This window comes from Oncorhynchus tshawytscha, linkage group LG11, assembly GCF_018296145.1.
Source record: "Oncorhynchus tshawytscha isolate Ot180627B linkage group LG11, Otsh_v2.0, whole genome shotgun sequence".
NCBI lineage: Eukaryota > Metazoa > Chordata > Actinopteri > Salmoniformes > Salmonidae > Oncorhynchus > Oncorhynchus tshawytscha.
In genome coordinates this window covers 9,024,231-9,050,850 of record NC_056439.1, presented here as the reverse complement: position 1 = coordinate 9,050,850, position 26,620 = coordinate 9,024,231, and the positions used below count along the sequence as shown (strand labels likewise).

Sequence of the window (26,620 nt, the reverse complement as noted above, 5' to 3'; positions counted from 1 at the left end):
GGATAGTGTTTTGAGCTGGGATAGATACAAAAGCTCATTTGAAGGGTTTTATTGTGAGTGTGATGTAAACGGAATCAATACAATAATATTTTTCCAGTACATATTTATAGTTCAGATGATTGACGAGGCTGTACAGCTACCGTTGAAATACAATCAATTTTATTGGGCATAAAATAACATAGAGAAGATGCTACTGTGTCATTCTGTATTCACTATTTTACAACTTGATGTTAGATGGTTCCTCACCCTGAAAGTAGTCTATGGGCCAAGAGAAACTGTAATCCATGGTTCAGTTTTCTTTAAACAGTCACTACAACTTGTGTAAAGCATTTAAGTAAAAATACTTGAAAATACTACTTAATTTTAAGTAGTTTTTGGGGGTCTCTGTACCTTACTTTACATTTTATATTTTTGACAACTTTACTTTAGCTTCACTAGATTCCCAAATAAAATGATCAGCAGCACAGGAAAATGGTCTAATTCACACATTTATCAAGATAACATCCCTTGTCATCCCTACTGCTCGTCTGTCTGAGTGTTGGAGCATATCCCCGGCTATCCGCAAATAAAATAAAAACAAGTAAATAATGCCGTCTAGTTTGCTTTCGTCCCAACAACGAATATTCAACATCAAAATAAACTCGGCAACCACTGATGTATGCTCGCCTCCAATTATATTTCTGCGTCGTCTTCTTTTGTGTTTTTCATCGGATGTGGCGAGCCTCTAGCTGGATGGAGTTGTAGCAAAGAGTGCAGTTGTGAATTGGTGGTCGGGCACATCATTCTGTAAACTTAAGCAGATCTTGCGGTGTTTGTTTTAATACTTTTCTCCAGTCTCAATGTATTATTAATATAGATTATAGGGATTTATTTTGTTTTTATGTGTCTGTGCGTTGCAAACTTTCAACTCAGATGATAAGGGTAGGTTCTATTGATTCACAAAGGGGCCTGTTTGTTTATCATATAATTAGAGCTAGTAACAGTTGGAATATTTACACATTTCCATGACACTAGTGTGAGTGAAAACTGTAAGTCGTTGGCCAATTTGATTAAATTTAAATAAACTTGATCTGTTCAAAAGGCAACTTTTAGGCAAAACACTGACATTATTGCAACGTAACGTTAGTTAACCATCCGAGAGCCCAAATAGTACCTTATTCAATCGGGGTGCCATTGCCTGTACATTTTGTAAAAAAATATTGTACACAATTGGTCACTTTGATATACTATTTACATGTGTGTGTGTTTATTTGAGGAAAAACATGACAGTATTGATGATGAGGGCTCTTGTGCGTGTCGCACTATTTTATATCATTCCGCCTCCGTGAAACAGGGACTATAATGGCTGACACTGGGCCGATAAGTGTACATTGACTGAGGGGATTAATCAACAACACCGAAACGACTTATTTGTACTTATTGAGACACAGTCTTCTCCTGGCTCTTAGAATGAGTCGTTGACCATAAAGTGTTACGATAATTTCTCAAAAAACACTCACTGAGGTAATTCATTTCTTTCCACTACTTTTGTTAGCCAAGGCAAGTGGCTAGTTCACCACCAGCTAGCTAACGTAGCATCATCACGCAGTTCGCTAGCTACCTTCCTACCCAAAACAAAACTAGGTTGGTGCTGTATTTTCGAGTAGACATTAGCTAATGTATTTAACCAGCTACGTGTACTTATTTTGAAACTGTTATAGCCAACAATAACTATCTAGGCATGCAATCTTGTCAGGCCGTGAAATCCTTTGTTTTTAGTTAGCCAGCTAGCTAGATAGGTCACGTTAGCTAACATTACTAGCAAGTTGACGTTACATACGCAAGTGTCTGCAAGGTACTGTAATTCCTAGCTAACTGTAATTCCTACTAGATAGTGACCGTACTTTCCTCTCCGAATTTAACATGAGCTTTTGTTTTGTACATCTATTTTTCAAACTTTCAAAGGGCAGTGAAAGCAACAATTGTAACGTTAGTTGGTCTTCGATGCATTTTCCATTGTCGGAATTTCACCCCCAGTTTTCGCGGGGAAGGTAGGGGGGGGGCTCATGCGTTACCATGGCGTGCAACTTCATGTTGCCAAACAGTGACCAAGCCAAATGTAAACTAGTTTAGATTTGCATTGCCACATTGGTATCCCAAATGATGAATACACCTCATCGATAGGCTATTGGAGTGTATATTGATGACGGTTTTTGTCCCCATTCTTATTTTACGTTAGCTAGAAGTTCTCAGAGGGGGGCTAACATTAGTTCTTGCTAGTGACAGTTGGCTCCATCGAACTCGCTGAAGTGGAGGGAATTTCGGAAACTTTACCGGGAATTCTAGCGGTCTACAACGCGGGTTTAACGTGAATCCCTCTTGACTAAACACTGCCTTTTGTAGGGAAGTTAGCTAACTACTGTTAGTCAGCAAGAAGTCCTTACTCAGTCCACGATCTCCAAAAGCAAACCAACAAATTATTAGTGGGTAACTGAATACACCGCACAGGTACGTAATCGATCGGTAACGTTATTGATACGTTATTGATATCGGTACAGTTGTATTATCTATGTCATAAATAAGTCATACAATGGTTTGTAGCTAGCTATGGTGTTTTGGATGATTAACGTTATGCCTCATGTTATGGTTTAGTTTACTGTAATACTTGTCATACTTAGGGAAAGGTCTGTGAATGTTGACTGTTGCTTAGTTGCAGGAACATTCCTCCAAACAAGGCACCGTTTCTGACTGGAGGCTGTTTCTGAAAGCAACAAACACCTCTAGAATCATGCACTCTGTTAATGTCATAACGATGTAGATACTTTGGAAACACACCTCTGTATATTGGTTTCCTTGTTTGTTTTGAAAACGTGTGTGTCAGGGTTTCCATTAGGAAAGTGTGGTGCCAGACAACGTGACCCTAAATATTTTAATTAGCTGTCAATTAGTAAAATGTACCTGACCCATAATGTTATGCATTGTGTGCATGATCCATTACAACATCCACCTACGGTGCTAAGAATGACAGACATTTAGATTATGGTATTCATTTTAACAGAACATCCAACGCCTGTAATGAAGCAGACACTAAAGCATTATTTTCAAACATTTGCCAAAATGCAATTTGTGGTCAAACAACACTATTCCAAACATCGCACCTGATGCCATAGGTTCCATATGTGACAGAGATAAATCTCTGTTAGAAACTTAGGTTGCTAATATAACTGGGATTGTGCCTTTGGCTTCTGGACAATAAAATAAAGAAGTATATGTTTTCAAAATGCATACTGCTGCCAGCTCACATTGCAAAATGGTGGGTGACGTGCTGATAGCATGCCTACCTTTGCACTTGATTGGGAAGCATGTTTCAATTGCCAGTTGAGAAATAAAAACAGTAGCGCTTTGTAATCGTGGCCATCAAAACTGTTTTCAGGTGACTGCTTTCAGAATTGTTGCCCACTGAGTGGTCTTATAAAAGTACATGTTTTACTTCAGCAGCAATGAGCTGAGGAGCTGCTGCGCAGCATTGTCTGACAAGCGACATTCCGCTCAAAATAGGCTATGTGCGCAAGTAAGAAATTATACATTACGACCCAGGTTCCTTCTAATTTTTTTTGTCACTGAGCAAATTTCAGGTCTGCTGAGCTCAAACTTGAAAGTTGTAAAAATTCTGTGCAACTTCCTGTGTGCGTTTACTCAACACTGAGGCTGTACCTGCTTTAAGTTAGTTTGAACAGTGGCCAAGTATGTAGGCTACTGTGGCTATTTGATCATAATGTAGACCTACGAGTGGCCTACCATCAAACAATGAAGAAAATGCACCGCATAACATTGTAACACAGAACCGCTTTTTCCATCTTTCAGCCTACAGTAGCAACCAATGTGTGGTGTTCAATGTAGGTTTACATTCCATGAGACTTTTGAAAAAAACATGCAGGGCTTGACTATAACCTGTTCATCAACTTGTCCTTCAGACAAGGTGACTGAAAATGCTGTTTGATCTAAGAAACCACTTTACAAAATAAAATACATTATTGTCATACCATTATTACAGAGCATCAGATGTCAGACTGCATCAGACTGCCTATTGGCTACTTAGCTTATTCAAGCCCATCTCAAAATACAACACTGCCCTTTTTTAAGACAAAGCCCTTTAACTGACTTGCTTTTCAAAGATGTCTAGAAATGTACAAGTTTTGTGCTCTTGGCGGATACAATCAATCACCCATTGCTGACTAGAAATGAGCTATTACTGACTACTAATTATCTATAACTGGACTAATAACTCACTAACTAGCAAAGGATATGAACACAATGTGCACACGTGGCTGCATGCAGCTCTTGCCTTGATCTCAAAACAAGCACATCTACTCACAACCGCTGTAAACACAATCCAGTTCAAAGTAAATGGCACAGATTCGTATATGGCAATGGTTTAATTGCATGTAGGTCTACTGTAGCTCACACTGTTTATGCCGCACAAGTCTGTATAGAGTTTTATTTAACTAGTCAAGTCGTTTAAGAAAAAAAATATTTAGAAAAGGGCTAGGAAGAGTGGGTTAACTGCCTTGTTCAGTGGCAGAACGACAGATTTTTCCCTTCTCAGCTCGGGGGTTCAATCTAGTAACCTTTTGGTTACTGGCCTAACGCTCTAACCACTAAGCTACCTGCTGCCCCAGGTACGGGCAGAGTAGTGTGTCAATGCAATAGAATCCTAATCCGACGAGTTCTGCCTACAACAATCTCTTGCATAGTTTTTTGCTTTGTTATGTTGCATTGAAAATGGATAATATTGCGTTGATTCAATCACAATTTCCACAGTAAAGGGAAACGTTGTTAGTGTTAACAGGGGGAAAACTCTAGAACAATTAGGTTTGTGCAGTAAACTATAGGCCCAAAACATTGTCACTGCATATTAGCTTTGCTTGAATTGCTCTGTCAACGCATTGTTGTTCGGGCCATTTGAAAAATATAAATATTTCAATTTGAGGTAGGCTATATGGTCACACCGGTAATGGAGCCGTTGACATATTACTAATGTAATTAGAATTTTACTGGGCTGATGGTGCCTGCATCTGATGGTCAGTCTCAGCAGAGGGGAGAGGGCAGCAGACTGAGCGTCCGCCTCTCAACATCCCTCCACTCTCCCTTTCCTCCACTGACCATAAAATGGACACTCTTCCGGCTGATGGTGAAACTCGAGTCACACCACATTATTTCTGCCTTGTGCACAAATTCATGTTACTCCTATGGACAGAGTGAAATATTCCTCTGTATTAAAAAAGACCCAAGCTGCTAATAATGACGCATGCCTATAGATCCACTTTCCTACTCATTCATTACTGCTGCACTGCTTGTTGTAGCGCTGAGTGGAAATGGGAACCTGCATTTCATGGCCTATAAAAGTGTTGACAGTGCTGAGTAAGAACTTTAAAATGAACTCATTCACATAAACAGCAGCTCTTTGCTGTATTCGTTGACAGTTTCTCTAGTCTGGGTTTTAAGTTTTAATCTCACAGTATCTTCTTTCTTTTATGCACAGAATGGCAACAGTTTGCCTACCCGGCGTGTAGGTGAATTGGGTGCACCTACCACCAGCAGCCCGAGACCTATAAATAAATAGGAACACAGTGCTTTATCATTGGGTTTTTTACAGAAATGTTTTAGCGATTGACTAGGAATGCATTGGAGGTCGATCGACCAGTTGGTGACAATTGTATTCCCATCAATTAATAAAAAGCATTATTATTTTTTTGGTCAATTTGGCTGACCACAATTTTATCGGCTTTTCATTTTATTTCATGTCCAAAAGCCGGCAATTACCCGCAAACGGAAACCTTGGTGTGTGCGTGAATGAGTTGTGCACAGTATGCCAGTATGAAAGAGACCTACTGTGTGCGTGTACATGCTTTTGTCTCTAGTCCAAAGCCGTTCTTGAGTGTTGACTGACTGCATGTCAACAACCCAACAGGCGCGGAGTAGGACATGGCGACAGGGGGCACTCCCTTTGATGACTGCGCAGACGAGCAGGAGCTGCACAACTGGACCGTTACCAACGGCAGCAGCCTAGAGGACAGGCTCAACAACATGGTACAGAGGAGACGAGAGAGACAATGCCTGTGTCCCAAACGGAACCTTATTCCCTATGTAGTGCAATGCACAACTTTTGACCAGAGCCCTATGGGTCCTGGTCGAAAGTAGGGCACTACTGGAATGGGGTGACATTTGGGACCATTGAGAATGGACACTAAAAGGTTGAATCCTAACTGGAGATTTGCGAAAGTAATTAAAATCTTTGATTGCATGAGTTGTTTGTGCATATAGCCCCACGGTGGAGATGTTATAAAACCTAGAGATCAGGGAAATGGTTCCAATAATTTTTCCACCATTTCATCTACACAATACACAGCCAGCCCTTATATGAAGTGTTTCTAAAATCCCTTATGGGGAAAAATGAATGGTGGAAAAACTATTGGAACCATTTCCCTGTTTGACCGCTAGGTTTTATGGGTATTATGACTCTTGCTGTGGTACTCTATATCTTTAGTAAGGATTCAGCCCCCTCACTGTCTAGCTCTAGAATTTGTTCGTCTACCTACAATGCTGACCAAAACATGGATGTGAAATGGTGTATTACAAGTTTATTGTAATGTGTCCCTTTTGAGGAACCACGATGTGCTTATCATCAAGCAAGTACAGCATTATACAGTACATGGTATTACATAAAACATGTGGATATGACCTTATGTCCTTTTTTTAAAGAGTGAAGTTTCCCCAAGGTAAATGTCAAGGATCAGCTTCCCCACCCCAAATCCCAACCTGAACCATTTGTGGTTGGGGAAATGCAAAACTGACCCAAGATCAGTGTTTAGGGGTGACTTCATCCTACACTCCTTTTTCAAAGCTTCCTGTCCCCTCTCAGGACTGGGGCATCCAGCAGAAGAAGGCCAACCGCTCGACGGAGAAGAACAGGAAGAAATTCTCAGCCGGCGGCGTGGCGGAGAGCCGGCTGACCAATGACATCTCCCCGGAGTCCACACCTGGCACGGGGCGGAGAAGGACAAACACCCCTCACTCCTTCCCCCACATCAAGTACACCACCCAGATGTCGGTGCCCGACCAGGCCGAGCTGGACCGTCTCCGGCAGAGGATCAACTTCACTGATCTAGACGAGGTGAGAGGATTCTCCCTAGAGCTTTCTTAACTAAGCATTTCTTCTTTGAGTATTCGTCTGTGATTTTTGGTGTCTGGAGGGGGGTCATAGTTAATCCAGAAATGTGTAAAGTTCACCGAAGATGTTGTGGAAGGGTACTGTTCATGTAAAAACGCACACATTTCTTAGTGTGTTGTCTTTACGAATGTGAAAGTTTTAAACTATTCAATGTTCCAAAGGACCTTCTTTCCAGCTTTTTATATCGCAGAGGTTCTGCTGCATTGTTCTGTTTCAGAGTACTGTAATTTAGACTGGAAGCCAGGTTATGACACATCCCTCGCTCTCTCTTTTCTCAGAGGAGCGTGGGCAGCGACTCCCAGGGTCGTGTCACAGCAGCCAACAATCAGCGAGAGCTGGCGGCGGAAAACAAAAAGCCCTTCAAATTCCTGCCGCTGCACGTCAACACCAACAAGAGCCGGGAGGCGGCCTCGGCCCCCACAACCCCCTCCGTCGCCGCCACAGCCAAGAAACAGAGCCCTGGCCTGGGTCTTGGTCTCAGGGAAGCGTTCACCCCCTCCCTGCCCAGCAATGACACCCCCAGGCAAGGTAGAAGGGCCGAGAGAGGGCTCCTTCACTCTAGGGAGGATGGGAGAGGAGAGCTCAGCATCGACAGTAGCCAGGTAGGTAACGTCTAGGCACTTGGGTTTACTGGATTAGGGCTTTTCAGCACTTGCATTTTATACTCTCTGTATGTAGTCTGTTTTGTTTGATCAGCCACTCATTGCACAATGCAAATGATTGAAGTTTGTAGTTTCAATACTTAATTAAAATAGAACAAACATAGGACATGCTTACAATAAAGTTTGTTTAGTTGTGGGTACATAGAGGAAAAACTGACTCAGTAACCCATTTTGGACAAATCTATAAATAGCATACCTTGGAACAGCATTTTCACCACTCAAGTCTGTGCTTGCGCTGAACTGATTGTACTGTCTGCAAACTGTCACATGGCATGCTGTGCTCTCGATCTTGTAAGAAAATAAATGGTAGAACAAGGATGGGAGACTAGGCAGGCAAGATGATGATGAAACCAGTGCTTATTTAGGGCAATTTAAAAATATGCCACCACCGCAGGTTCCCAAGTGAGTTCTGCCCTCGTTTAGCTCGGTCTGCAGTGAGCGGACTGGTATCCGCGCTCTCCCACACCATTTCTCTGTCTCGCTCTCTCTATCATTTACACTCACAGACATGCATGCACACATGCTTTCTTTCTGCTGTGCCACTATCTCATACACACTCTCACACACCCTGTCTCTCACACACCCTTACACTCTGGTGTCCCTATCAGGTGGTGAGCAAGTTGGTTCAGATCCGGGAGTATATCGGCAAAGCCAGCTCCATGAGGGATGACCTGGTGGAGAAGAACGACATCCCGGCCAACGTGGAGCGCCTCACCCACCTCATCGCCCACCTCAAGGAGCAGGAGAGGTCCTACCTCCGCTTCCTGCAGAAGATGCTGGTCAGTACAGTACGCTGGCTTATCGGGGCTTTCTCACTGTCTCTCTCTATCTGTTTTTCTCCTTTCTCTCTCTTTGGCTTGATCTGTATGTCTTTATTTTTCTCTTTCCATCCTTCTGTCATTTGAGGATGAAAGTGGCTGCTTTCGAGAGACTTTTAGTTTGAATTCACTCTATGGTATTTATAGTAAAAACAAGCTACGGCAGCCTTGGGCTTTTCCCTTTTAAAGAAGCCTGCAGTCCACTGCTTTTTTTCTCACATTGCTGTTGATAGTTCAAGGTGTTGTGCTTGGGAACTTTTCACTGCACCCTGGTCATGTATTTTTAATGCCAAGGCGTCTGAAAAGCCGGCAAGATAGTCGTGTATCTTGTTCCATTTGGCAGACAAATCTAGGACATGACACACATTGCTTCTGAACTGCTGGATGGCACGTGTCATTTTATCTTGCTATCAATATTCTATAGGTTATCCCCCTCCGGCATTTATGTGCGAGTAGTTATGACTATTTCCATTGTTGTATACCAACTTTTTCACCAAGCACTGTTCAAGTATTACATTGAAAGTGGGGTGGAGAAAGGGAAGGAAATGGTTGAAGACCCGTGTTCCCATAGCCACTACACCCTCCGTGTCAATGGAACCATAGTTCGGGCTGAAGAGGGTGACCGTGCTTGCAGTCCGTGCCTAATATTTTACTGATCGCTGCCTCTTCTGTAGGCGAGGGAAAATGAGGAGGACGAGGCGGGAACACTGGACTCGGCCTTGGGTTCAGGCTCGTTGCCAGAGAGCACCACCCTGAACTTGGAGGTGCGCTCCTCGGATGCCTCCAATGCCACCGTAAGTAGCCCTTCCTCTAGTTCTGAACACCACCCCCCCTGCTAGGTTTTTGTTTTATAGAGGAGTTTGGATTGGTCACAAACGACATCATCTGATATGTGCTTAGGGATACGCATTACAATCTCTACCAGATAGTAAGACACTTCTTCTAGAATTCGTCACCCAAGTAGACCAAGGCTAATTGTATTGCTGCCATCCCTCCCTCTCATCCCACTCCATCCCTCCTCCCCTTCTCTCCATCCCTTCCTTTGCCTGTGTAACACCCTGAAGTCTGCACTGTCAGCATCTGAGGCACAACCAGTTCTGCTTGTGCTGGAGATTTCTTATTTGCGTGTCTCCAACAGGGCCGCATTGCTGGCCGCAGTGACCAGAAGGAGGAGCTGGAGAACTTGAAGAAGCAGCATGAGCTCCTGAAGAAGATGCTGGAGCAGCAGGAGCAGCTCAGGGCTCTACAGGGCCGTCAGGCTGCACTACTGACGTTGCAGCACAGCTCCCAGCAAGCCACACAAACCATGGCTGACACCGGTGAGACATGGGTCACGTAGAAAGAGAGCGCGTATGCAGAGGAGTAAATGCGCACTGGACACACAAGCGCACATGCAGAGCTGGTAGCTACACACATACGTAACCTTATTTCATTTGGTGTGTGTGTGTGTGTGTGTGTGTGTTTCAGTGCCGACAGAGACCACAGGCAGTGTGTCAGGGCTGAGCATCACCTCGGAGCTGAACGATGAGCTGAACGACCTCATTCAACGCTTCCACAACCAGCTGCACGACTCCCAGGTACCAGCATCATAGAATACTGGGTCGTATTAATTAGGGCACACCATAGTCAAAAGTATTAGCGCTTTCTTCTGCCTGATGCCTAATGAATACAATCCTGGCAAACGTCAAAAGTTATAATAACATGGTATTGTTTACCCCTCTATTACAGACCTGGTGTATAACACTGTAACTAATAATGCTTACATTTAATGAAGGGATAACTGGGCAAAATGAAGTCTTCATGTTGAGTAATTAGAACTTGTTTCCGTGTTATCACCACTTTATCCTGTGTGGTAATGTAAAGTGCTACCCATCAAAGTAATAAATGATGAGTTGAATGTTTGTTCAACTACTAACACCTACTAACATCCTGTGTGCCTTTCCTTCCTCAGACCAAGGCAGCAGTCCCAGACAACCGCAGACAAGCCGCGAGCCTCTCCCTCTCCCGGGAAGTCTGCCGCTCTCGCTCCTCCCAGCCTTCCCATCCTTCCCGCTCTGCCTCCTCCTTCCTCCATCCCAGCCCTCTCACTTCCCTGACCTCCATCACCCCGACGTCGGCGGCGAGCGCCAAGCTGACCAAGTTGCAGGAGCTGCAGGACAAGAAGCAGACCATGGACAAGATCCTGCAGGAGCTGCACTCACTCCGCGACCAGACCCTCAACAACAACTCCTGTAAGTTATGGTTTGTCTCGGTAACTGACTAGGAGTAGGATAACACTGTCGGGGGGTGTATATATTTTTTTTTGTGAGATTCTTGCTTGTTTAAATGCCTACACATGCCATTTCCTGCAAAACATTGCCTTTAATGATGACAAACTTGTATTTATTTATTTGTATTTGTTTTTGCGCAGCTCCCATCTTACGTTCTTTGCGGTGGAAGCCTGGTGCATATGATAGAAGCTTGTAAGTTTGCTGCCGTGCATGTGTGAGTAATGTGTGTTCTGTCAGGTCGCGGTGGCAGTGTGTCCCTGTCCTCTCAGCATAGACTGGCTCTGGGCGCGGGCCCCTCGGACCGCCCCTCTGCCCTGTACCGGGAGCCCAACGGGGCCACAGCCATGAGACGGGATCCCTCTACCTACCATTCCTCCACACACACCCATCAACCCCAGCATGAGGACGCTCCAGCAGATAAACTCCGGTACTAAACTTCAACAATTATTACAATCGGTGCACATCACACCACAGTTGTATTCATAAGGAGCCAAATGGTAGAAAACTGACTGAAATGCAGAGGGACTTCCTGTACTTGCCCAAATCACATTTTATTGGTTGCATACACATATTTAGCAGATGTTATTGCGGGTCTAGCGAAATGTAGCAACATGCTTGTGTTCCTAGCTCAAACATTGCAGTAATATCTAAAAATTCCAAACAATACACACCTCTAAAAGAATGGAATTAAGAAATATTAGGGCGAGCAATGTCTGAGTCCGGCTTATGAATATGTATGCATGCATGTATACAGTACATTCGGAAAGTGTTCAGACCCTTTGACTTTTTCCACATTTTGCCTTATTCTAAAAGGGGTTAACTAGTTTTTCCCCTCATCAATCTACACACCCCATCATTACAAAGGAAAAACAGGTTTTTAGACATTTTTGCAAATGTATTAAAAATAAACTGAAATCATATTTGCATAACTATTCAGACCCTTTAGTCAGTACTTTGTTGAAGCACCTTTGGCAGCGATTACAGCCTCAAGTCTGCTTGGGTATGATGCTACAAGCTTGGCACACCTGTATTTGGGGAGTTTCTCACGTTCTTCTCGGCAGATCCTTTCAAGCTCTGTCAGGTTGGATTGGGAGCGTCTCTGCACAGCTATTTTCAGGTCTTGCCAGAGATGTTGGAGCGGGTTCAAGTCCGGGCATTCGCTGGGCCACTCAAGAACATTCAGAGACTTGTCCTAAAGCCACTCCTGCGTTGTCTTGGCTGTGTGCTTAGGGTCGTTGTCCTGTTGAAAGGTGAACGTTCGCCCCAGTCCGAGGTCCTGTGTGCTCTGGAGCAGGTTTTCATCAAGGATCGCTCTGTGCTTTGCTCCGTTAATCTTTCCCTCAACCCTGACTAGTCCCCCAGTCCCTGCCGCTGAAAAACATCCCCACAGCATGATGCTGCCACCACCATGCTTCTCCGTAGGTGGTGCCAGGTTTCTTCCAGATGTGACGCTTGGCTTTCAGGCCAAAGAGTTGAATCTTGGTTTCGTCAGACCAGAGAAGTTTGTTTCTCATAGTCAGTCCTTGAGGTGCATTTTGTGTGTACTCCAAGCGGCTGTCGTGTTCCTTTTACTGAGTGGCGGCTTCTGTCTGGCCACTCAACCATAAAGGCCTGATTGGTGGATTGCTGCCAAGATGGTTGTCGTTCTGAAATGTTCTCCCATCTCCTCAGAGGAACTCTGGAGCTTTTTCAGAATAACCATCGGGTTCTTGGTCACCTCCCTGACCAAGGCCCTTCTGCCCCGATTGCTCAGTTTGGCTGAGCGGCCAGCACTAGGAAGAGTCTTGATGGTTTACAACTTATTCCATTTAGGAATGATGGCCACTGTGTTCATGGAGACCTTCAATGCTGCAGACATTTTTTGGTACCCTTTCCCCAGATCTGTGCCTCGACGTAATCCTGTCTCGGAGCTCTACAGACAATTCCTTCGACCTCATGGCTTGGTTTTTGCTCTGACATGCACTGTCGACCTTACATAGACCGGTGTGTGCCTTTCCAAATCATGTCCAATCAATTGAATTCTACATCTGGTGGACTCCCAAGTTGTAGAAACATCTCAAGGATGATCAATGTAAACAGGATGCACCTGAACTCAATTTCGAGTCATAGCAAAATGTCTGAATACTTATGTAAATAAGGCATTTCTGTTTTCTCTGTCATTATGGGGTATTGTGTGTTTGAGTACATTTTTGTATTTAGTACATTTTACACTAAGTCTGTAATTGATCAAAATGTGGAACAAGTCAAGTGGTCTGAATACTTTCTGAATGCACTGGATGGGATGTATAGACATGGATAGTAAACTCAGCCAAATAAAAAAGTCCTCACTGTCAACTGCGTTTATTTTCAGCCAACTTAACATGTGTAAATATTTGTATGGACATAACAAGATTCAACAACTGAGACATAAACTGAACATGTTCCACAGACATGTGACTAACAGAAATGGAATAATGTGTCCCTGAACAAAGGGGGGGGGGGGGTCAAAATCAAAAATAACAGTCAGTATTTGGTGTGGCCACGAGCTGCATTAAGTACTGCAGTGCATCTCCTCCTCATGGACTGCACCAGATTTGCCAGTTCTTGCTGTGAGATGTTACCCCACTCTTCCACCAAGGCACCTGCAAGTTCCTGGACATTTCTGGGGGGAATGGCCCTAGCCCTCGCCCTCCAATCCAACAGGTACCAGACATGCTCAATGGGATTGAGATCCGGGCACTTCGCTGGCCATGGCAGAACATGGAGGGATTGTGCGTTCCTGGTGTAACTCGGGCAGTTGTTTTTGCTGTCCTGTACTTGTCCCGCAGGTGTGATGTTCAGATGTACCGATCCTGTGCAGGTGTTGTTACACATGGTCTGTCACTGCGAGAACGATCAGCTGTCCATCCTGTCTCTCTGTAGTGCTGTCTTAAGCGTCTCACAGTACGGACATTGCAATTTATTGCCCTGGCCACATCTGCAGTCCTCATGCCTCCTTGCAACATGCCTAAGGCACGTTCACGCAGATGAGCAGGGACCCTGGGCATCTTTCTTTTGGTGTTTTTCAGAGTCAGTAGAAAGGCCTCTTTAGTGTCCTAAGTTTTCATCACTGTGACCTTAATTGCCTATTGTCTGTACGCTGTTAGTGTCTTAATGACCGTTCCACAGGTGCATGTCCATTAATTGTTTATGGTTCATTGAACAAGCAAGGGAAACAGTGTTTAAACCCTTTACAATGTTTGGATTTTTACAAATTATCTTTGAAAGACAGGGTCCTGAAAAAGGGATGCTGAGTTTGTGGATAGAATATTTAGTGTGTCTATAGAATAGTATATATTCAGCAATAGTTGAATAGGATGGCATTGACTCAAATACAATATATGGAATGATTAAAACGGTATGTAAACATTATTCCAGTGTTCAATTTTCTATTGGGACTACCTGGACTTAATGAATACAACCCATTGCCGATGAAGCAAAGGAGACGAGTAGAGGGAACCAACTCAGTCTATTAGCTTGCACCCTTTGTATCTCTCTGGTACTGGCAGCTGAAGATCCATGCTGTACTGTTCCTTCATACAAGCTCTACCATCCATCACCCTTATCCCTCTTATTCATTAATTCGTCTGGTGAATGAACAATAGATCCAATTAGTGAAGTGTCTCTCCTTCATTGAATCAGTTGTCCATGTATCAACCTTAGTCTCTTTCCCCCATTCCATGTCTCCCCATTCATTCCTCCACACTCTCTGAAATGTGACTCAAAAGGAATAGACTGCTTGAGGTCTCACTTATGGTGCTTTTAAGTCGTTGAGGTGGAGACATTTTAAAACGGAATCAGGCCTAAGTCTCTCTCTCTCTCCCCCCCCGCCCACCACAGCAAGCTGAAGGAGGTGCACAAGCGTCTGAACGAGCTGCGTGAGCTGGTGCAGTACTACGAGCAAACATCAGACATGATGGTGGACACAGTCAACGAGAACGTGAAGGAGGAAGAGGAGGAGGAGGAGACTGAGGAGGACGGCTCCATGCTGGAGACCATGTTCGACTCGGAGCAGGAGAACCGCCGGCCCCCCATCACCAACATCAGGTACTTTGGAAGGACACGGACGGAGTAGGGTGCAGTCGTTATTATTTCTCATTAGATCTGTTTATTAGTGGACCATGTCCAATTCTGATTCTAAGCATCACAGACCTGGGATTCGAACCGGCAACCATGGACAGTAACGGGTTAGTTTCGAGCCATGCATATAATCTGTTCCTTTCATGTACCCCAAATTACCAGGTTAATTTCAAATATAGTTTGTTCTCAATAACTTTCCTGGATAAGAAATGTTAAAGGTTTAGATAATATAATTCCCAAGGGCAAATCACACCGGGGAGTGAAATTGAGACCTTTCCCCTGGTCAGAAACCCACAGCGTTCTGGGAACTGGACAGAAATGAACAGTCTGACCAACGGCCGAGGAGGCGGCAGCACCAACAACCACGTTGACGGGAGGCTCAACGAGTGTGAGATCAACAACCGCTCTGCAGCAGCCAACCTCCGCAGCCTCAACATCCCATCAGCCATAGGTAGCGTGACGCACATTACATGTGTGCAACCTGAATACACACACACAATCCACTCATCTCACTAACCCTCATTGTTTCTGTCTCCACCAGAGTGCCAGTACAACCGCCCCTACAACCAGGTCGATGATGACGATGCCCTGGAGGATGAAGAGGAGGTGCGGGGGGCCGGGGCCCGGGACAGCGATGGCTCGGGGTCGAGCAGAAGGAGCAGCCTGGAGAACGAGGACGCGGACTTCGCCCACAAAGTCCACCGGCTGCAGACCGCCAAGCAGAAACTACGGCAGCTCCAGGAGCTGGTGGCCATGGTGCAGGTGAGAGGACTGACTAGAAACAGAGAAACATAGCATATGAGAGAGATATAGAATCTGAAATAAATTGTAGGCCCCATAGTGCAAGTCAATAATGGGACCAATCTCGTCCAAAAAGTTGACTCAAGTTTGCCAAAAAGCACCTGGATGATCATCAAGACTATTGGAAGAATGTTCCATGGGCAGATGATTCAGAAGTATAACTTTTTGGATGATATGGGTCCCATTTATTCCTGGCGCAAACCAAACATTGCATTCCAAAGTAAGAACCTTATACCATCGGTCATGCATAGTGGTGGTAGTGTGATGGTTTAGGAATACTTTGCAGCCTCAAGAACTGGATGACTTGTCTTAATGGAAGGAACCATGAATTCTGTTCTGTATCAGAGAATTCTACAGGGAACTGTCAGGCCATCTGTCTGGAAGCTGAAGGGCAGGACTTGAAACGAGCAGTTCATGCTTGAAAACCCACAAATGCTGCTAAGTTAAAGCAGTTCTGCATGGAAGAGTGTGCCAGAATTCGTCCACAGTGATGTGAGACTGCTCGACTGCAGGAAGCGTTTGGTTGCAGTCTTTGCAGCTGAAGGTGGCACAACCTGTTATTGAGTGCAAGGGGACAGTAACTTTTTCACACAGGCATTGGGTGTTTATTAACTTTGTTTATGAAATAAATGAAATTAGTATGTCATTGTTATTTGTTCTCTATCTCATATTAGGTTTTGGTTGAAGATCTGATAACATTCAGCATAAAAAAAATATGCAAAAGCAGAAAATGGAGTAGAAACATATCAACACACACATATAAGCCAATAATACAAAATAGAACACATGCTATAGAATCTAAAATGACCATGGTGCAGCTAAGTGGTCTAGACAGTTCAGAGTGGAAGAGGACCCTTTTGCAGTCCAAGAAAATAGAGCTGGAATTTGAGTCATTTATGGGCGATAGCTTTATGGAATAGTAACCGTGTGACTTCCTGCCTCCCAGAGTGACGATACAGATGCCACCACAGCCGACGAGGGTCTCCACCAGCAGCCCAACAACACCAGAGGTGCTGCTGCTGGCTCCTCCTCCACAGGCAAGAGCCCCAGAGACCTCACCCTCACAGACAAGGCCAGGTAGGAGACTAACCATAATAAGTGTATGAAAGTACCTGTGTCTATATCTAAGTGAGTGCTTTTAAGCATGTGAATTACACAGCTGGTGATTCTGTTTGTGAATCTAAAATATTTTGTATGTGTCTCAGGGAGAAGCTGTATGAGGAGAAGCTTTGTCAGCAGCAGCAGGAGTTGCAGCAGCTTCACGAGGAACGCCAGCGGCTGATGGAGATCCAGGACAAGATCCAGGACCTGCAGTGGGCCTGCCCCGATCTGCAGGTAACACGTGCACGCACAGACACTGAGAGCTGAGCACACACCACCCTATTTCCTGATTGATTGTGTTGAAAGGCTTTGGAGTCAGAACTTATTTCTGACCCCTCTTAACCATAGTGTTCTATATTGGTAATGGGGTATTATTTGAGGCAACCTCTCACACACACTCTCCCATCTTCTCTCCAGTCGTCAGTGTCCAGCAGCACAGTGAGCCAACAGGCTCTGATGAGGAAGCCCCCAGCTGCAACTTCGACCCCGGCCCCTCCCCCTGCTCCGGCTGCAGCCCCCAAAGCCAACGCTTCTCCTGCTGCCACCGCTGTGCTCAAACCCACAGCCCAGGCCGCTACTAATGCCTCTGTCACCGACAACGAGGTGGGTTCTTTATTTTGATTTGACAGGGTCAGTTTACTGTAACATCAAGGATAGTATGCTCATCCCACAGACTTAAAGTGCTTGCTTGCCAAAATCAAATGGAACACTTGTATCACCCGCTCAGTGCAAGGCTTTTCTTGAGGGTTAACTGGTAAGGGTTAGCGTAACCGAGTTAGCCATGGCTGGATGTTAGGGAGCTGTATAGTAGTGTGGGTTATTTTGCTGATGTAACCATGAAAATGACACAGCTCATTTACCTTCGTGGTTCTCCAGCAGCTGTGGTGTGAGATGCGGCGCCACCAGATCCTGCGGGAGGAGCTGCGCCAGCGGAGGAAGCACCTGGAATCCCTGATGGCCGAGCACCAGAGGAGGAGCGGCCTCAGCGACTCCCCCTACAAGATGGAGGACCCAGAGGGACACGCCGCCTCACAGCCACTTAGCAGGGACAAGAGGTGGGCGAAGCGTTACCCCTAAATAATCTGGGAGTTCCATGATGTGAAACATTCTGAATGTTGCAGATACAAGTAGAATGACGCTTTTAGCTATTGTGTGCTTTCATATATGCATGACGTGCCTTGAGAGATCGGTTTAGTCTCTGAGTGGGGCCTTAATTGACTTGTTTCCCTCCTCCTTAGGACCATGGCCACGTGGGGCGGCTCCACCCCCTGTCAGCTAGACGAGGACGGCTACCCCTCTGAGATGGGTGCTGAGGAGGAGGAGGAGGAAGAAGAGGAGGACGGAGTAGAGTCCAGCTCCAGTGATGACCTGCATCTCTACTCCACTAGGAAGCAGAGATCCTACAGCAATAGGAAGACACTGGGCAGGTCTGTGAGAAATTCATACAAAGATACCCATTTTTTTTTTTGCCTATTCAGGATAAAGATACAGGGCACAATAGTCTTAACCTCAAAGTCTAAGCTGTGGGAGGGGACTAGGCTACATATGGAATTGATTTAAGATGGTCATACCATGGCTCATTTAGTTATTTGATTTAGAATTTTAGGACCACTTTGGGTAATAAAAAAAGATATACAGTTAGGAGTTTAAGAAAGATCAGGAAATGTTTTTTGTTATTTTTGGACACATATTTAACCCCTTATTTTTGTTGCTACTAAACTACCTCCATACTTCTATTTGTTTGCATGGGTTACCTTCAGACGAGTCCTGTGACACTTGTATAGCAAAATGGAGAAAACCATCGTAAGAGTCGCATCTTTCCATAGTCGTAGTAGTTTTGTAGGCCTAACTGTTCCGACGCTTGTAGGCCTATGCATATATGTAAACAACAGCTGGTGCATGATATCTAAGGAAGGTTTTGCTCGTCTGAGGTAGAGTATCTCATGATAAGCAGTAGATCACACTATCTACCTAGAGTTTTCATCTGTATTTTTCATAGCTGTCTACATACCACCACAGACCGATGTTGGCACTAAAACCGCACTCAATGAGCTGTACACCACCATAAGCAAACAGGAAAACGCTCATCCAGAGGATGCACTTCTAGTGGCCGGAGACTTTAATGCAGGGAAACTTAAATCAGTTTTACCTCATTTCTATCAGCATGTAAAATGTGCAACCAGAGGGGAAAAACATTCTAGACCACCTTTACTCCACACAGAGGCGTACTAAGCTCTCCCTCGCACCTCAATTTGGCAAATCTGACCATAATTCTATCCTCCTGATTCCTGCTTACAAGCTAAAATTAACGCAGGAAGCACCAGTGACTCTATAAAAAATTGGTCAGATGAAGCAGATGCTAAACTACAGGACTGTTTAGCTAGTGCAGACTGGAATATGTTCCGAGATTCTACCGATGACATTGAGGAGTACACCGCATCAGTTACTGGCTTTATCAATAAGTGCATCAAGGACGTCGTCCCCACGGTGACTATACATACATACCCCAACCAGAAGCCATGGATTACAGGCAACATTCGCACTGAGCTAAAGGATAGAGCTGCTGCTTTCAAGGACCGGGACTCTAACCCGGAAGCTTATAAGAAATCCTGCTATGCCCTCTGACGAACCATCAAACAGGTAAAGCGTCAATACAGGACTAAGAGCGAATCGTACTGCTCCGACGCTCGTCGGATGTGGCAGGGCTTGCAAACTATTACAGCCTACAAAGGGAAGCACAGCCGAGAGCTACTCAGTGACACGAGCCTACCAGATGAGCTAAATAATTTCTTTGCTCGCTTCGAGGCAAGTAACACTGAAACATGCATGAGAGCATCAGCTGTGAGGAAGACCTTTAAACAGGTTGACATTCACAAGACCGCAGGGCCAGACTGATTACCAGGACGTGTACTGTGAGCATGTGCTGACGAGCTGGCAAGTGTTTTCACTGATATTTTCAACCTCTCCCTGTCCGAGTCTGTAAAACCAACATGTTTTAAGGAGACCACCATAGTCCCTGTGCCCAAGAACACGAAGGTAACCTTCCTAAATGACTACTGACACGTAGCACTCACATCTGTAGCCATGAAATGCTTTGAAAGGCTGGTCATGATTCACATCATCAACACCATTATTCCAGAACCCTAGACTCACTCCAATTTGCATACCACACCAACAGATCTGCAGATCTCTATTGCACTCCACACTGCCCTTTCCCACCTGGACAAAAAGAACACCTATGTGAGAATGCTATTCATTGACTACAGCTCAGTGTTCAACACCGGAGTGCCCTCAAAGCTGGACCTCCTGATGGGCCGCCCCCAGGTGATAATGGTTGTTAACAACACATCCACCATGCTGATCCTCAAAATGGGGGGCCCCTCGGGTGTGTGCTCAGTCCCCTCCTGTACTCCCTGTTCAAACGTGACAGCACGGCCAGGCACGACTACAACACCATTAAGTTTGCTGATGACACAACAGTGGTAAGCCTGATAACCGACAATGATGAGACAGCCAATAGGGAGGAGGTCAGAGACCTGACCGTGTGGTACAAGGACAACAACCTCTCCCTCAATGTGATCAAGACAAAGGAGATGATTGTGGACTACAGGAAAAGGAGAACCGAGCACGCCCACATTCCCGTCGACAGGGCTGCAGGTTGAGAGCTTCAAGTTTCTTGGCGTCCCCATCACTAACATGCTCCAAGCACACCAAGACAGTCGTGAAGAGGGCATGACAAAACCTATTCCCCCTTCAGGAGATTTGGCATGGATCCTCAAAAGGTTCTACAGCTGCACCATTGAGAGCATCCGGACAGGTTGCATCACTGCCTGGTATGGCAACTGCTCGGCCTCCGACCGCAAGGCACTACAGAGGGTAGTGCGAACGGCCCAGTATATCACCGGGGCCAAGCTTCCTGCCATCCATGACGTCTATACCAGGCAGTGTCATAGGAAGGCCCTAAAAATTGGTCAGACTCCAGGCATCTAGTCATAAACGGTTCTCTCGACTCCTGAACAGTTAATCAAATGGCTACCCAGACTATTTGCATTGCCCCCCCTCTTCTACACTGCTGCTACACTCTTATTATCTATGCATAGTCACTTTAATAACTCTACCTACTTGTATATATTAACTCAATTACCTCGACACCGGTGCCCCCGCACACTGACTCTGTTCTGGTACCCCCTGTATATTCCCCCGCTATTCTTATTTACTGTTTTTTTTTCTTTCTTAACTACATTGTTGGTTAAGGGCTTGTAACTAAGTAATGTCACTGTACCTGTTGTATTCGGCGCATGTGACAAATAATATTTTATTTGATTAATCAGTTGTAGTAGTTATGAGGGGTTAGGGTTAATCCTAACCCAACTCCAGTCCTAGAGAGATACTGGGTGTGCAGGCTTTTGTTCCACCCCATAGGTTTCTATTGATATATGGTTACATACGGTATTGTTCTTCCATTTACTTGGTTGTTATTGTTGCATTGTCGAGAAGGAACCTGCAAGTAAGCACTTTGTTGGATGATGTTGACCATACGTAGCCTGTTTTTATAAGACTAATAAATCTTGAATCTTGGCATCATGAAAGTTCTGAGGGAAAATTGGGTCATGCATTCACAGCAGCACCCACAACTCGTTGGACACCCAATAATACAAATATATCACTCTCCCCCTTCTTTCTCCAGCAACGTTCTGAAGCCGCCCCAACAATTTGCATCTGTAGCTAGTGGACGACCCTCTCGAGCCAAACAACAACAACAGTCCCAAGCCCATGGCGGCATCGCAGGTGCGAGGCGCCAGGAGAACCTGCGTTGGGCGGCTGAGCTGTCCTTCAAGGAGGGTTCTGGCACTGGGTCTGCGTTAGCATCACACCACTGGCAGGAGCAGGTGGGCACACTACAGAGGCAGCTGGACTTCAGCACCAGCATGTGTCAGACCCTACTGCAGGACCAGCAGGTTGGTATAGCAGTTCAGTCACCTCACACCAATACATAGGCTTATCTAAAACATTTGACATGGTTGAGGCGTGCCTGATTTAGCTTGTCAGGTATGAGGCAAGCTGGCATGAGGAGTTTGATTTCTATGTACCTGACAAGTGAAGCTATATCAAGGGTACCTCGCATGTCAACCTTTTGGAATGTATTGATTTTAGCTTGTCTGGCATGAGGGATTTGTGTGCAATTCAGACTATTCCATTGTTTTCTTTGTACCTTCCAAGCTAAATTAAGTGCCTCCAAGTATTTCAAATGTTTGGAATACGTATCGAACCATGTCTGAATTCACCGAACCAAAGGAGGTATTTGAGGTTAATTTAGCTTGCCTGACATGAATATTGTGTATTCACGCCTGGTCTGTGTCGTGACTTTACTTTCATTAATCTGATGACTGTTATTTATCTAATCAAATAACTGTTTAATTGTTACCCAATTTAAATTCTCATTAACAATTAACTCATTAGGAATTGGGGCACCAAGAGAGCGGTTCTTGAAAGAGTTACCATCTCCCGAATTAAACTTTAAGGGTCTTTACCAATCACATTCATAAACGGTCAACATATTAATGATAACCTTCTATCATATCATTCTGAACAGTTGTAACCTCTGCAAAAACCCCAGCCTTACTTATGATTCAGTGCTACACAAATTATTTTAATTATTTACTAGCTAACTAAATACAATACTAAATATAATACTAAATAAACACAGGATAAACATACACACTTAATACATTAGCAAAAGGTCCTGAGTGGACTGACATAATATGGCGGCTTGTTACAACGGGAAGGGGGACATTATACTGTGGTACATTTAGTAACTACTCTCACAATAATCATATACTTTGCACACGAACTGCCACGCGTTTGGAGTAAAGTCATCATGAATGTATTTACGTGTAAATGTCTTGGTTCGTCATGAACACATGCTTTGTTTGTAAATTATGTTGGAATATACCTCTGGCTCTCCGTAAGTAAAACAAAACAAGAAAATGGTGCCGTCTGGTTTGCTTAATATAGGGAATTTAAGTATATTTTAGTAGTATATTTTAAACCAAATACTTTTAGACTTAGACAGTATTTACTGGTTGACTTTTACTTTAGTAATTTTCTATACATTTTTCCTTTTACTCAAGTATGACAATTGGGTACTCTTCCAACACTGATACATTTCAAGTTACAGTAGTTCCTTGATAATTTTTTTATGACATCACAAAATAACAGCCAAATGACATTAGTGGTCTTTTAGGTCACATCTGCCCATTCCCCACGTTGTATGATAGAAATATTGTTCCAGTATTTGCTTTAGAACGTGTTAGCGTTTCGGTGGGAAATGTCTTTGTAGACAAAGGCACATTCCTGTGTGAACATTGGAGAGGGATGTTCTCTCCTTGATTGACTATTTCCCCCCCCACCAGCTCCCTTCTCTCCCCTCTGTGTGTGAGAGGGGGTCCGGCTGAAGTTATTTATTGCAAAGCTTATCTGATTTTGAGTCAGGACATCAGTTTCACCCAACCTACAGAAAAGGTAGCTGCAACCTAAGGCTTTAGGCACACCGCCAAATAATGTTTGGCATTTCTGCTCGCTTTCCTTTCTGTTCAATATCTATTACATTTCACTAAGGTCGATAAAGTAAGTTAATAAAGAAATGTATTACTCATGCCAGTCTTGTGTTAGAGGTGCCTAAATGGATTTTCGCCGCATTGTCATTGATATAGCACGGTGACGGTGACACTTAACCTATAGAGCATGGTGTTGAATTTGAATTTATTCAGCGTGCGTCGCCCTGATGGAAATGCAAACACTGCTATTCCTTTTATAGACATCAGCCGTTGGCTTGAGATCCTTTTTGACTGGGTGTCAGAACCTGTATGGGGAAACCAAATGACAGACAGGTTCATGAATACCATTTTGTTCTCTTCTTTCTATCTCTTTCAAACTTTCTTTCTCCACACACACACACACACACACACACACACACTCTTTCTACATCTCTCACTCTTCTACCTGTTTTCCCTGTCCCTAACTGTTCTCCCCTACCCCCTCTCCAGATGTTGTCCTACATGCTCCAGACCCTGCTGACAGGACCGTACAATGCGCTGCCCAACAACCTGTCCTCCCCCCAGGTCCACCTGGTCATGCACCAGCTCAGCCAGTGTTACACACAGCTGGCCTGGCAGCAGAACAACGCCGAAAGGTAGAACAAACACGCAAAAAAAATCAACTAGAATCTATTGGTTTATTTTCATTTTTGTCATTTAGCAGAGTGATTTAGTTGTGTGTGTGCATACTTTTTCATACTGGTCCAACCGTGGGAATCGAACTCACAATTCTAGCGTTGCAAGCGCCATGCTCTACCACCTGAGCCACACAGGACCCATTTGCACAGATAATGTACAACAAACATTGCACCATATTTTAACTATATACTGTAGCTAATTCTCATCTGAAGTCCCCAGATACTTAACTAGTTTACTGATATGTTAATGTCACTGGCTCAATGTATGGCATGAGGGAAATGATCAGTGTCTGTTTTCCAGACCTTACAATTCAGTTGAACATTTATTCATTGCAGCTTTCGTTTGTTAGGTTCACACCCATGTCATATTTACATTAGTTTATAGCTCTAAGTGCATAGCCAATCATGGTTAAATGACCATCTGCAGTATATGTGAACATGACATCAGGTTTAAACATGACTTGTGAATACAAGAATGTGGTTAGGTTTTAACACTCGACTTGCCTGTATTTGTCCCGTTTGTCCCCAGACTGAAATTGGTGCTGAGCGACCTGCTTCGTCAACAACAACAGCAGCCGCCCTCCTCGTCCTCAGGTCAGCAGGCCCAGAACCAGGGCTCCACGTCCCGGGACTCCGGCAGTGCCTGTCCCCCCTTCTCCCCCACCAGTCTCTTTCTCCCCTTCCTCTCCTCCATTCCCCCCTCTGTCAACCAGGCCCTCAACCTGCCTCCTGGCCTGGCCGGATTCACACCCCTTTCTTCCGGTACGCCTTCCAACACCCCTTGATACATACATCTTCCATCCATTGTTTTTCGACCCTTCCTCGTTGATGTTATGACATATATTTTGTATGAGTGAAAGTTCTCAAAGGAATGTATACCAAACATTAGGAACACCCCCTCAGAACAGCCTCAGTTCGTCAGGGCATGGACTCTAAGTTGTCAAGTGTTCTACAGGGATGCTGGCGCCCATGTCAACTCCAATGCGTCCCACAGTTGTCAAGTTGGTTGGGTGCCCTTTTTTTTTCTCCGTTCAAAGGCACTTAAATTCTTGCCCATTCACCCTCTGAATGGCACACATACAAAATCCATGTCTCAAGGCTTTAAAATCCTTTAACCTGTCTCCTTTAAAGCTTTCCCCTCATCAGTCTGTCATGGCAAAAGCAGGTGTTCTTAATGTTTTTGTATAGTTAGTGTTCAAATAATGTCTCTTTCAGGGACTGTGTGTGCAAAAATGTATCAATTGATTTTGTAATAATGTCATGGAAGGCACTCTTCTTTAAATACTTGTCACCTTGACCCAGTTCAATTCAGAGGTTAGCTTTAGAAATTGAGAAGCTCTGGCACATGAGTGTTATTTAGGAATAGAGGGCATACTGGAATAGTAGGATAAATTCCTGATTTGATATGTTTGTAACCAAGTGTTTTCCAGATCACAATATACGCAGTTTGACGTTTATTGTCATCAGTCTTGTCCTGGAGGCAGAACTGAACAATTTCCCCTTAAATAAGCCAGTCAAAATTGTCTTTTGTAAAAATTCATAAAATTTAAAAGCTTTTTAAGATTAGGGTTAGCAAGTGGGGTTAGGTTTAAAATCAGATTTAATGACTTTGTGGCTGTGCCAGCTAGTGACCATGCTGCAGATTTGCCTCCAGATTCATGATGGAAAAACCACTAACCTGCACAATATACCTCTGTGTGCTCACTTCATTTATTTTTCTCCTCCACAGGGTTTAATTTCAACCCCATGTTCCCTTCTGCTATGGGGGAGTTCCCTCAGAGTACTGGTGGCCAAGTCAGCCCAGACAACCACCAGCAGCAGCTGGATCCCAACACCTCAGTCAAGACCGAGTACTTGAGCTTCCCTCCACCCCTACAATGCTCCCCACTCAACACTGTAGACAAAAGGTGTGTGTGTTAGTGATTGATTGGCAAAAATCAAGTAGTTGCAAATCGTGATATTATTTTTGGATGATATTGTATCGATTATTACTGACGTTTGACTCCAAGTATCGATTTGTAAAATCGATGTAGGCTGTACCTGTGCCAAAACTCCAGTATTTATTCATCCTATAGCATGTTCTCCGTCTTTTTAAAATAGTGAGCCAACATGCTTTCAGTACTTCTATTTCCCTGACTGATCAAAACAAATTCTCTCTTGCCCCTCTGCAGCAGATATATATATATATATATATATATATATATATATATATATATATATAGTGAGCAATATGTTTGGAACATCAAATCGCAATACAATCTGTGTCGAATCACAATACATATCGTATTGGCATCTAAGTATCGTGATGTCCCTTGCAATTCCCAGGCCTGTGTGTGTGCAAAGAATGAAAGGCATACTTCATTGCTACTTAGTTCTCTCTTACTCACACATTTTTTCCTACTTTAGTCTAACCGTCTTTCTCTGTC

The 26,620-nt window shown here is 44.3% G+C and overlaps 1 protein-coding gene across 8 annotated transcripts in view; it reads left to right on the top strand.

Moving 5' to 3' along the window:
- The first annotated feature begins 1,328 nt into the window (after positions 1-1,328).
- LOC112261391 (pericentriolar material 1 protein) overlaps positions 1,329-26,620 on the top strand; it is a 38,715-nt gene continuing 13,423 nt past the window's right edge. For 3 of the 8 annotated variants that reach the window (XM_024436679.2, XM_024436680.2, XM_024436675.2), the window contains exons 1-22: positions 1,329-1,503; positions 5,951-6,069; positions 6,884-7,153; positions 7,489-7,812; positions 8,481-8,651; positions 9,365-9,484; positions 9,829-10,009; positions 10,158-10,267; positions 10,642-10,921; positions 11,198-11,387; positions 14,819-15,025; positions 15,346-15,509; positions 15,600-15,820; positions 16,806-16,936; positions 17,065-17,194; positions 17,378-17,563; positions 17,837-18,015; positions 18,199-18,387; positions 21,648-21,918; positions 24,007-24,152; positions 24,724-24,956; positions 25,924-26,101. In XM_024436679.2, coding sequence (XP_024292447.2) covers positions 5,965-6,069; positions 6,884-7,153; positions 7,489-7,812; positions 8,481-8,651; positions 9,365-9,484; positions 9,829-10,009; positions 10,158-10,267; positions 10,642-10,921; positions 11,198-11,387; positions 14,819-15,025; positions 15,346-15,509; positions 15,600-15,820; positions 16,806-16,936; positions 17,065-17,194; positions 17,378-17,563; positions 17,837-18,015; positions 18,199-18,387; positions 21,648-21,918; positions 24,007-24,152; positions 24,724-24,956; positions 25,924-26,101 — 3,986 coding nt within the window. In that variant the 5' untranslated portion in view covers positions 1,329-1,503; positions 5,951-5,964. Of the gene's footprint in view, positions 1,504-2,047; positions 2,488-5,950; positions 6,070-6,883; positions 7,154-7,488; positions 7,813-8,480; positions 8,652-9,364; positions 9,485-9,828; positions 10,010-10,157; positions 10,268-10,641; positions 10,922-11,197; positions 11,388-14,818; positions 15,026-15,345; positions 15,510-15,599; positions 15,821-16,805; positions 16,937-17,064; positions 17,195-17,377; positions 17,564-17,836; positions 18,016-18,198; positions 18,388-21,647; positions 21,919-24,006; positions 24,153-24,723; positions 24,957-25,923; positions 26,102-26,620 lie in introns of those variants that run through there. The other 5 variants (XM_024436681.2, XM_024436678.2, XM_024436677.2 and 2 more) reach the window with 5 other exon arrangements.